The following is an 11216-nucleotide window of genomic DNA, read 5'->3' as shown; positions in this document are numbered from 1 at the left end:
TAACACAACTTTAGAAATGACAAATGATTTTGTCATACGACAGTAATTTATAATAGGCTCTAATAGTCTATATTCCGGTGCAAACTGAACAGAACGTACTTCGTAGCCTGCACTCATCGAGCGGTTTGCACAAATTGCTGATCTGAAGGTCGCAGACCACCGAACCATGGCATGGAGATTGTTGAATTTGTCTGCCGTCCAGCGCGCCATTTCCCCAGTGTTGACGATGATATCTGACCTGAGTTATCGCGTATCATCACCCCGCGCGGCAATAAAGTAATCCATCTGCTGCGCATGGTGTTTTAGCCTATCTATTTAATGCCTTGCCCACTTGTGAGCGCTTATTTAACTTGAAAACAATTCAGGGTTTTAAAGAATGGTGAATAGATTAGATATAGGCCTAGGCCCAAACATGAACATTAATATTGTTCTATTATTTGGGAAATTCATTAGTTGACATAAAAGTGAAACACTACTGACACTGAGATGTAGCCCTGCTGCTAATTTATAATATATGGCTCACAGATCATTAGGAGCAAGGTAAAACTAATTCAACTGGGAATGCAGGTCACCAACCTCTCTTCTCTGGCACACCAGTAATAGAGCAGCTGAGTTGTTCCTCAGTTTGAGGTCAGACTAGACCCATTTTCTCAAACAACATTTGGAATTCCCTACTTCTGGCCGCCCCCTCCCCACTGTCCTTGATGCCTGTCTTATGTCACTTTATTCTGGTGATGTATTCATATTCGGTTTCCTCACTGTATCCACTGACAGTAACTGAAGACAAGCAAAATAAGTCCACCCTATATGAACACAACATATTGAACTTATTTTGATTACATTCATACATCATCATAATCATACTTTTAATTGTGCATTTAGATTAGTTATATAGAACATAGTAGGCTTAGGCTACATGCTTGTGAATAACCAGTATCTGACCATGGAACAACCAGCAACCTGGAACCTACATTTTGGATGCCTAAGTATACCCTGAAGTCCAGCACACTGCCCTGCATGGGTTCAGTGACTGTCAGTCCCGTTTTCCTCAGGACAGCATCTGTCTACAGACACCTCAGTAAGGTTTGCCCTACAGACTTCATAGCAGAGAGTAGAACATGTCACCTGACCACATGTAGGGAAGACATACTGTATTCCAAGGGCCAAATGACTCCAGTTTACTGTACAGGTTTACTTTATCAGATACAATTGACAGGCACAGACAAAATCGAACTGAATTCATACAAAACTATTTATCAGACAGTCAAGTCACTGACACAAGCCCCCACCACCATGCTAACTAACTATTACTCGTCTCAGCAACTACACAGACGGTGTTAATTGGAGTCCTGTTTATCTGTCTGACCCATGGTTGTGGTGGTGCTGCTGCTGGTGATGTATGTTACCACCCCCCCCCCCTCAGAAAACATCTGGAACTGGGTTGCTTCAATCTGCCACTGTACTGTCTGTCTCGTTAACAGCCATTCCTGCGCTGCTCAGAGACTCGTTTCGCTGTCTGCTATTCCACCCAGCTGAGTAACTCCATTTGGATTCCTGCATAACAGTAGAACGCACTAAAGTTAACAAAATAGGTACGAGCTAAAAAGACATCACCTGGGAGAGCCACAGAGCGATCTCATTATTATTCAGAATCAGTTCCCATTATAGGTAGGGTGTGTTCCTGTTCTAGACATTCTATTCCAATGGGGCACTACAGCAGACAGTAGTGTTTTCTAATGACGAGCCAAACAGAAATGAAATGTCTGTCATTCCCTTTAGAAGTGTGCTTTCACTCATGGTGCAGTTGCCATAGATGTCCTTGTGGTAAGTGGCTCTGACAGCTGCATCTATATAGGGTAGTGGAGGAAGCTGTAGGGCAGAACTATGTTGCACGTCAGTCTCCCACATCTGTCAGCGAGAAGAGAGAGATCCATGGCCACATGAATAAGGTGTCACACCAATTACAAAGATCTCTGTAGATAGAAAATATCTAATTTAAACCTGACAGATACTTCATACCATTAAAGTCAAAGAGCAGTGGTAAGCTTTAGATTAGTGCTGACATGTTGCCTTCAATCAATACAATCCCATTCCTTATTCATGGAACATTTATAATCCTGAGAAATAATATGGACTTGGGCTGTCCCACAGAAGGACCCCTCTGTGATGGCTCTTACCTGTCGTATTGAAGTGAAGAGGTTATTCAGCAACTCTTGGAGGACAGTGGAAGTTGATAAAAGTGCTTCTTTATTGTTTGAAGTAAAACCAAGGCATTTCGGCCCTAAGCCTTCATCAGGGTCTTTGCTCCTCAATCCCTGCACCTTGGTTGGAGAGCGATGTAGTGGCAGTGTTTCATTCCCTTCTTACCTGTCATATACCAGGAAGTCGTCCATGTTTCCATATAGGGCCTCCCAGACGTCATCCTGTAGGTAGACAGGGATACCCGGGGGGCCCTCCTCTTCCGTTCCCAGTACATGGCTTCGGACTGGACCTCCCACTCATTCACAATGAGGAAAGACGTGTCTGTCAGGTTGCTGCGGAGCAGCTTGTCATGCAGGCCTTCTAGTCTACTCAGCGGGACAAAGATAGGGCAAACGTGATACAGATGGCGATATTTACTCCTCCCCATTCTATCATCATTTGAATATTGTATATTTGGGTAGGCTGCTCTTAACAACTTTCTGAAATGGATCACCGGCAGCATTTCATCAACATCAATTTGTTTGAAAATACATTACCACATCATTAGGATTTCCCCCCCAAATCTTTCCACAGTGGTGTAATAACAGTATGTTACAGTAGGCCCACAGTAATTATGCCAGGCAGATTCTGAAGACTTCTCTCTTACTTGGAGGCCTGTGTGAGGCAGAAGTGTCAGCTGGCTTTCAGTAGAGTCAGAACGACTACATTTCCAAGCGGCCCCTTCATGGGGGCCCCATGGCCCTTGATCTCCCAGCGCGGTGCCGGCTTGCAGATCTTGGAGGCATCATTGTCCCATTCTACTAACAGAGGCGATGCCCATAGGAGCCCTGGCAGAGCAGCATACAGCCTCAGAGTAAAGAGACCCTGCATCATCTTCTCCCAACCTCACCTAAAAAGAGTTCCAGGAGAGAGAGGGCAATGTCAGAAGTTCATTTTCAGATTTGATTCTCATTGCAAATCTTCAAATGCATCTCTAGCAAGGAAAATAGCTATTGTCTCTGCTAAGTACAGTACTCAATTAAAATAAACGACTGAACGACATAACTGGACTGACACAACTAACCAAAAATGTTACACTGCTGTTTTTAAGCTTTCGAGTCTCATAGCAAAGGGTCTGAATATTTTAAATAAGTTATTTTGTTTAATTATTTATAGATTTGCAAACATTTCTAAAAATCTGTTTTCGCTTTGTCATTATGGGGTATTGATGAGGAAAATGTTTTATTTTATCAATTTTAGAACAAGGCTGTAACGTAACAAAATGTGGAAAAAGTGAAGGAGTCTGAATACTTTCCAAATGCACTGTAGTTCCTGTAACATGAATCAGTTTGATAGAATCTAGTCATTACAGTTCTATGAGTAAGGTATTGTCTCCTATGCAAAATAATGTTTCACACTTTATTGGAGTGATACATGTGAATGCTTCAACACCCCCAAAAAATAAAGTCACAAGCAGCCTACTTAAAATATAGATTTATTCTTCTTCTACAGTACCATTGTTTTGATCAATCAGGGTATGCTCGCCTGCCCCTTTAGTATGTTGTCTACAAACCTCCTCCCACCAACAGGTTCTGCTTTCTAGCAAACATCCCATTAGTGATTGTAACAAAATAAGCCTCAGGTTATTCAGCCTGAGTTCAGGGGACGCAGCCAGTATATAATGCAGGTACCACAGTTCTCCAAAGGTTGTATACTGCACTGCAGTTTCCAAATGCAGCTAAACTGATTCCCATGACAAAATATAACCTACTCCTCCAATTTGTCCACTTAACATAAGTGACAATGGGGGGGGCAAATAAAAACTCTGGAAACAGTGGTTAGAATTCTGCTCTTCCTTAGTATTTGTCAAACATTCTCAGCAATAAAATAAATGGCCATCTGCAGTACAGCAAATGATTAGCTTCTGAATTATGGCCCCATATTGAGCACAGAAAGGTGGCTTGATATAGCAGCTTTAAAGCATTAGGCAGACTGCTGCTCTTTATAGTTTTGATGGAGCTTATGTTTCCTTCACCAAAATAAACACCACATTTTTTAGCATAAGTAAACCATTCTGAAAACCACTTACGTGAAACCAAGTCCAAAACCAAGAATGCCAAAATCCTGAAGTATCCCTTTAAAGCAATGAGGCCCTTTATCTATTTCCCCATTGTCAGATGAACTTGTGGATACCATTTGTATGTCTTCGTGTCCTGAAGTATCCCTTCAAAACGTGTTCTTGGTTTCTCATTTTGTCCTGGGAGCCACATCCGGTCTTCATCATGGCCTGGTGGGCCACGCTGAAAATTTGATAACATAGTCCACAATCCATAATTTTTGGAATTTTCAATGCTCCCTAACTATCTAGCTTTTATTTGTTGTTTTTTTATTAGCGAGCTAGACAGTCATAAAACTGTATGAATGTAAAGGTCCTTTATAATAATTTAAAATTGGTTTGAGTCATTTTAAAGTATATTGAGTTTGTTACCCCCCAACAATTTAAAAAATATATACTTATTTTTCCTCAAACCCCCCGGGCCGTATGTTTGACACCTCTGCATTAACACACACATCTCCCATTGTGCATATGCTTCCACATTTTCTTCACCACATAGGCCTACTAGCTGTCATACAGTCAGTCTTTGCTATATTGTCCTGTAAAATGAAACACACACTGAAATAAATTAAATTAAAATCTCTCTTTCATGAGATCACTCCAATGAAAGCCTCATCGTCCCCATCTCCCTCTGGACTATCACATGTGGATATGATTCCTAGACCTAGCTCTGCCAGCTCATCACACCCCATGGCTGTCGTCAACATGATTTTGTTATCCAGGCGGTTGCATAAAGTTCTATAAGAGGGCAGGGGGTAGCCTAACTCCCGGAGGAATTCATAACCTTTACCACCGACCGCACATCGGATCTTACGGGCCTTCAGCACTGTCTCGTGGGACCACACAGCTCTCCGGGAACGCTTGGTCAGTGTCAGGGCGCGGACCTGGTCTTCATACAGAAATGTCTGGAGGCCCCTCTCTATTCTGTCCAGTCTGAACATTCGCTTTTTCATTTCCTCTACCTACACAAAAGAAGAGAACATACATGTTGAAGTGTTGTCTTTTCAAAGATTTTCAGATTGAAGGGTCCATTGCATAATTGCGCGTAACAATAACTTCCACTGAAAAAGTTTGAATGGAGAAAGTTGTTTCATCTAATATGAGGCAATAGTTTGAAATTGTTGAGAAAAAGGAGCTAGCACCACACCTCTTTCTGTAATCTGGCTGTGTGTTGCATTTCTTGTTCCAGCAGTGTTCTGTAATGTTGACAATGGATGCAGGGACGTTCCTCTGCCTTGTGTAGTTCATCAGCATCATCTTCCTCCATGCCCAGAGTTGTTTGCCGTCGTGCGTAGCCATGATCCCCCACATTGAGATCCCTCTCCACTAGATAGACAGAGCATTAACAACACATTTGACTCAGTCATTTGATCCACTGTTACGATCAGGAATGAACAGTTGTGTGTTAGATCAACAGGACCAGCATTTGCATTAGGCTTCTATCTGACAATTGTGTGCTATCTGGTAATCTATCAATATTTAATTTCACATATGTTAATGTGATTGAGAAATAAATAAAAAGTTAAGTTACCTGGCTCTGGCTTGAGTGGTAGCACTATCTGTGGGGTTACGGGATAAGGTGGATCTCGCACATTGAAAAGAGTGGGGATGGCATTTGGTTTCAGCTTCTTTCCCCCTGCTGGCGACCTGGCGATTTCTTCAAACTGACTCAGCTCAAAATGGTTCTGCAAGACATAGCTGTATGATTAACGTTAGCTGGCTACATATTGATGTATTTTCTCTTGGTGCATTATATTGCACTACAATTAACTAATAACGTTATGGTATTAAATGTGTAGGCAAACTTGTCAACGTGTTTTGTCCTAATTTGGAGTTAGGAAACTGTTCACTGATGGACCTAGCTAGCTAGCCAGTAATGTTAGCCACCCATAATAAACTTGCCTGACACAGTCTGGAATGTGGAGTTGGTAGAAAATTACGCCGGCAGTTTACAAGCCATTTCTTCTTACGTATAGGCTCTTTTGGAAAACGAAACAGTTGCTTCCCAATGGTTGTTGAGTTTGAGCAATTTGGAGCGGAGCACCCACCCATATCTAGCGAGCTAACAAGTCAAAACAGCTAAATGTAGCTAACAAGCTAACCATCAGCCAGTGTTGTTGGCGATGCAATCGAACGACACAGCTAACTAGCATGTAGCTTGGTGAGGCTAATGCTACCAGAACGTTACACTTGTTCTCATAGAAAACAAAACACTAAATACAGAATGTGGTGAAACATGATCTCATCCCAACCATTAACAAAAATATTAAGCGATGTTCGCAGCATGCCAAAAAATATGAAATTGCAAAGAAAGTAAATTCTGACTGTTTGAGCCAAAATGGCGCACCTGCCCCAACGGTTGTTTGCTGGCGTCACCGGTATGCGCTATCAAAGTAACTGCCTGCTTCAAATATTTATTCAAGAGAAGTAAATACAACATCTCACGCATTAAAATTCGATTTATGGGGACTAAGAAAAGACACCATATATATTTAGTCGAAATTGTCCCCATATTGAAAATTAAGTGATTACAGAAAGGTAAAACAAATATTTTCAACAACAAAAACGGTCCACGCCTACTGTGGTCCTTTGTGTATTGACGGAAAATCTGAGAGGGCCTATTCAGACCACGTTAGAATATTTGCAGGTTAAATTACGCTTCATATTCTCCATTAATTTTGATCTTTCCAACTGGGACATCGTGAAGAATATCGCATACTAGTGCACAGAACGCTTTCATTGGACAACCGAAAACACCATGCAATGAGCTCCCCGGCCATTCAATAAGTCTAGTTACTCGATTCCACTGTCTTTAGCTAGCTAGCTAGCTAACATTAGGCTACAGACGTTGAACATTTTGGTTGTGCTCAAATATTAACCAGGTAGATATGACATCCTCCATGGTGGTCCCTGTTATTGATGTGCAGAATGATAATTTCAAAGAACTGTGGCCAACTATGGTCCTTGCAATCAAGGCGGCCTCCTTCATTGCACTGGATACGGTAAGTGTCGCATCAAGCTAAAGCGAGTTTAGTAGACAGAAATAGCTAGCTACGTACATTGGCTTCTATATGTAATTATATGGGCCCAACAACCTTTATGTAGGTCTGTTGACACTAATAATGTCATTCTGTCTGTCTGTCTGAATGTTTTGTTTCAGGAATTGAGTGGCCTTGGAAATAGAAAAGCTTTGCTGGCAGAGTGAGTATGGCTGTTTATTAATTGAAGTTTAATATGTTTTTTTCTCATTATGTATTGTACTTTCACCATGGTATCTCAATCTCAAGTGTTGCATTGGATCTATCTCTGTTTTAATTTTTAAGATGCATAGAGGACCGTTACAAAGCCATATGCAATGCAGCTCGCACACGCTCCATTCTCTCCCTTGGGTTTGCTTGTTATAAGAAACTTGAAAACAAGGTAAAGGTCTCCTTTGCACATTGACATTCAGAAAGCTAAATATACAGTTTGACATTAATTGATGTCTGATCTCTTTCCAGGATGATGATGATACGTACCTTGTGCAGGTGTACAACCTGACATTGCTCTGCAGTGAGGAGTACGTAATTGAACCACAGTCCGTGCAGTTCCTGGTGCAATATGGATTTGACTTCAACAAACAATATGCTGAAGGTGTCCCTTATCTCAGGGGCAATGACAGGGTGAGATCAAGATTTTGTTGTTAATCCCTCAGATCCACAGAGACAAATGCACAGGTTTAAACGATACTAGGCTGCAGCTTTTATTTTGTGGACTATTCCTAATTGTTACCTTTAAGTGGTGAAGTGATCCAGTGTTCTATTCCTTTCTTGTATCCAGGGAGTGGATGCCCATGGAATGAACATGAGGATGCTGTTTGTGGAACTCCTACGGGCTCGCAAGCCTTTGGTGCTGCACAATGGCTTGATTGACATAGTGTTCCTTTATCAGTGCTTCTATGCCCAACTGCCAGATAAACTAGGAACTTTCACTGCTGACTTGTCCCAGATGTTCCCTGCTGGGATCTATGACACCAAGTACGCTACAGAGAATGAGCTGCGCTTTGCTGCCTCTTACCTGGAGTATGCCTACAAGAAGTGGTTAGTATAGTAAATACTAATATATTCAGGGCTCAATTCAATCACATCCACATAGCGATTGTTTTGCCATGTCGGAAGTGAAAATGCATTGGAGCGCACAAATCCACAAGTGGCTCCCGGCATTATACCTAAAGCGGACATTGCCATTGGCTGCACGTAGTCGCATTAACAAAAATCCCCATGCAGCCTTGTTTATAAGTTTGAACGCTGGAAGTTGATATGTAATATACACATATATTAGGCTGATAGAAATCTGTATTATTTACTGATTTTTCAATTAGATTGTAATTATTTCTATATAGCCTATACTTTCTCGTGCTGAACTTCTAACGGGAGTGGGCGGGTGTGGCTTTGAGACAATGACTGCAAGAGCAGCTGCTCACTGATTTTGACTGAGCCAATGCAGTTCCACCTCTGACAACGCCAAGACATCCGCAATGCAGGTGTCTGCTATTGCCAGTTAATGCTTGATCTGATAGACTAAGGCCTAAATTCAATCTGACCGTAAAGCTGTGGTAGTATATCAGTGCTGTTTGCCACAACATTTTGATAAGTACAGTGCATTCTGAAAGTATTCCCGACCCCTTGACTTCTTCCACATTTTGTTACATTACAGCCTTATTCTAGAATGGATTCCCATAATGACAAAGTGAAAACAGGTTTTTAGAAATGTTTGCAAATGTATTAAAAATAGATATCTTATTTCCATAAACATTCAGATCCTTTGCTATGAGACTCGAAATTGAGCTCATGTGTGTTTCCATTGATTATTCTTGAGATGTCCACCTTTTGGTAAATTCAATTGATTGGACATGATATGGAAAGGCACACACCTGACTATATAAGGAGGTCCCACGGTAAGGTCTACACTGGTTGTATTCGGTGCTTGTGACAAAATTTGATTTGACACTGCATGTCAGAGCAAAAACCAAGCCATGATGTCAAAGGAATTGTCCATAGAGCTCCGAGACAGGATTGTGTCGAGGCACAGATCTGGGGAAGGGTACCAAAACATTTCTGCAGTATTGAAGGTCCCCAAGAACAGTGGCCTCCATCATTCTTAAATGGAAGAAGTTTGGAAACTCCAAGACTCTTCCTAGAGCTGGCCGCCCGGCCAAACTGAGCAATCGGGGAGAAGGGCCTTGTTCCGAGAGGTGACCAAGAACCCGATTGCCATTCTGACAGAGCTCCAGAGTTCCTCTGTGGAGATGGGAGAACCTTTCAGAAGGACAACCATTTTTACAGCACTCCACCAATCAGGCCTTTATGGTTGACTGGCCAGATGGAAGCCACTCCTCAGTGAAAGGCACATGACAGCCCGCTTAGTTTGCAAAAAGGCACCTAAAGACTCTCAGTCCATGAGAAACAAGATTCTCTGGTCTGATGAAACCAAGATTGAACTCTGGCCTGAATGCCAAGCGTCACATCTGGAGGAAACCAGGCACCATCCCTATGGTGAAGCATGGTGGTGGCAGCATCACGCTGTGGGAATGTTTTTCAGCGGCAGGGACTCAGAGACTAGTCAGGCTATGGGTAAAATGAAGAGTAACCTAACAAAATGTGGGAAAAGTCAAGGGTTCTGAATACTTTATGCACCACATTTCAAGAGGTAGTTAAGTTATTTGTGGTGGTCATTTTTTTCACAGCAAACTGGACAACAGCAAGTCGATTGAGGCTGGTGGTGGTGGACGCCATCTGTTCCTGGAGTTCTGCAAATACTCAGGCCCCCTGAGCAACTATGTGGACTATAGGCCCTGTCTGGCTGGGTTTAGCCCGGATGGACTTCTCAATGTTTGCCAGCGCTTCTCTGTAAGTAGTAGTACATCACTTCTCATAAACCAGGTTCTGTTGTAAAGGATCCCTAAAATGTCTGTGCCAGGATATTTCATATACTATTTTTATAATGGTAATGCAGTAATCAGTACCATGTTTACCACTGAGCTTGTGTTTTCTGTATTTGCCAGGCTTATGGTTGGTGCCCCAATGGGTCACAGTGTCCCTTGTCACATGACACTGACCTCATCATCCAGCACAATGAAAAGAAAAAGAAACGGAAGAGGAAAAGAAAGAACTCTTCTCAGGGGAAAGTTGAAGGTGCCCCCATGAGCAAGCAGCCCCATATGGAGCTAAAGCAGGACCAGGTAATCCCTGACAAAGACACCAAAACTCCCCCTCTCACAGAGCTGGTAGATGGGGCTCAGGCACAGGGGCCAGAGAGCGAGGAGAAGTTGAAGACTAAGGTGGAGGAAGGCAACGGAGTCAGAGAGCCACAGGCTGTGTCTCCAGATGAGGAAATGAAGACAGACAAAGAAGTGGAAAGAAATGGAGTATCAGAGCCTCAGCCTCTGGCCACACCGGATGCAGAGAAGAAAGAAGAGTCCAAGAGGAAGAAGCTGGAGGGAGGTACCCACCGGGCAGGGTTTGACGCATTCATGACGGGCTACATTTTCTCCTATGCTGCCACTTTGACAGAGAGAGTAGGTAAGCCACCGAGCTCAGAGTCCTGGCTCCCTGAGTGTCTGAACAAGGTTTACCTCAGTGGCAAGTCTGTCCCGATGCATATCGTTAAGAGCACATTCTCCAAGTCCTTCAAGGCTCACTTGCACAAGATGGATGTCGTGTGGGGGAAGGGTGTGGTTAGCAAAGTAGAGGGAACAGTATAAACATTAAATGGAACCAAACCTATTCCTTGTTTATAAAAAGCCTTTTTTAGTTCATGTACTTTGTTGTACATTTTAGTTTAATTTCATTCAGTATTTTGATTGCAGTATTGTTTCAATAAAGGCTTTTCCTTGGTTATGACAAACATGGTGATTTGTGTCCTGAAAACCACTTGATGT

The 11216-nt window shown here is 42.4% G+C and overlaps 2 protein-coding genes and 1 pseudogene across 2 annotated transcripts; 1 reads left to right on the top strand and 2 right to left on the bottom strand.

The window, feature by feature from the left end:
• Positions 1-792: 792 nt before the first annotated feature.
• On the bottom strand, positions 793-5248 carry LOC139560224 (selenoprotein Pb-like; annotated as a pseudogene).
• LOC139560223 (THAP domain-containing protein 1 A-like) lies at positions 3660-6787 on the bottom strand. Its single transcript, XM_071376801.1, has 4 exons — positions 6200-6787; positions 5829-5982; positions 5445-5623; positions 3660-5259 (listed from the first exon to the last, which is right to left on the bottom strand). The coding sequence occupies exons 1-4, from the start codon at positions 6347-6349 to the stop codon at positions 4885-4887; spliced, it is 858 nt and encodes a 285-aa protein (XP_071232902.1). The 5' UTR covers positions 6350-6787; the 3' UTR covers positions 3660-4884.
• A 101-nt stretch (positions 6788-6888) lies between these two features.
• On the top strand, positions 6889-11182 carry LOC139560222 (target of EGR1 protein 1-like). The gene is made up of 7 exons (XM_071376800.1): positions 6889-7299; positions 7458-7498; positions 7621-7717; positions 7798-7959; positions 8117-8376; positions 10023-10185; positions 10341-11182. The coding sequence occupies exons 1-7, from the start codon at positions 7186-7188 to the stop codon at positions 11037-11039; spliced, it is 1536 nt and encodes a 511-aa protein (XP_071232901.1). The 5' UTR covers positions 6889-7185; the 3' UTR covers positions 11040-11182.
• Positions 11183-11216: the final 34 nt, after the last annotated feature.

The sequence above is a fragment of the Salvelinus alpinus genome, chromosome 30, assembly GCF_045679555.1.
Source record: "Salvelinus alpinus chromosome 30, SLU_Salpinus.1, whole genome shotgun sequence".
NCBI classification, from domain to species: Eukaryota; Metazoa; Chordata; class Actinopteri; order Salmoniformes; family Salmonidae; genus Salvelinus; species Salvelinus alpinus.
Note: the sequence above shows the minus strand (reverse complement) of the source record. Positions and strands in the feature narration are given on the sequence as shown.

Bases quoted from the DNA above. Each gene is read 5' to 3' on its own strand.
- LOC139560223 (XM_071376801.1), bottom strand. From the start codon at position 6,349: ATGGGTGGGTGCTCCGCTCCAAATTGCTCAAACTCAACAACCATTGGG. The intron at 5,983-6,199 runs GCAAGTTTATTA...TATGTCTTGCAG, and splicing joins CACATTCCAGACTGTGTCAG to AACCATTTTGAGCTGAGTCA. The intron at 5,624-5,828 runs GTAACTTAACTT...CTGTCTATCTAG, and splicing joins ACCACTCAAGCCAGAGCCAG to TGGAGAGGGATCTCAATGTG.
- LOC139560222 (XM_071376800.1), top strand. From the start codon at position 7,186: ATGACATCCTCCATGGTGGTCCCTGTTATTGATGTGCAGAATGATAAT. The intron at 7,300-7,457 runs GTAAGTGTCGCA...GTTTTGTTTCAG, and splicing joins CCTTCATTGCACTGGATACG to GAATTGAGTGGCCTTGGAAA. The intron at 8,377-10,022 runs GTTAGTATAGTA...TTTTTTTCACAG, and splicing joins GAGTATGCCTACAAGAAGTG to CAAACTGGACAACAGCAAGT.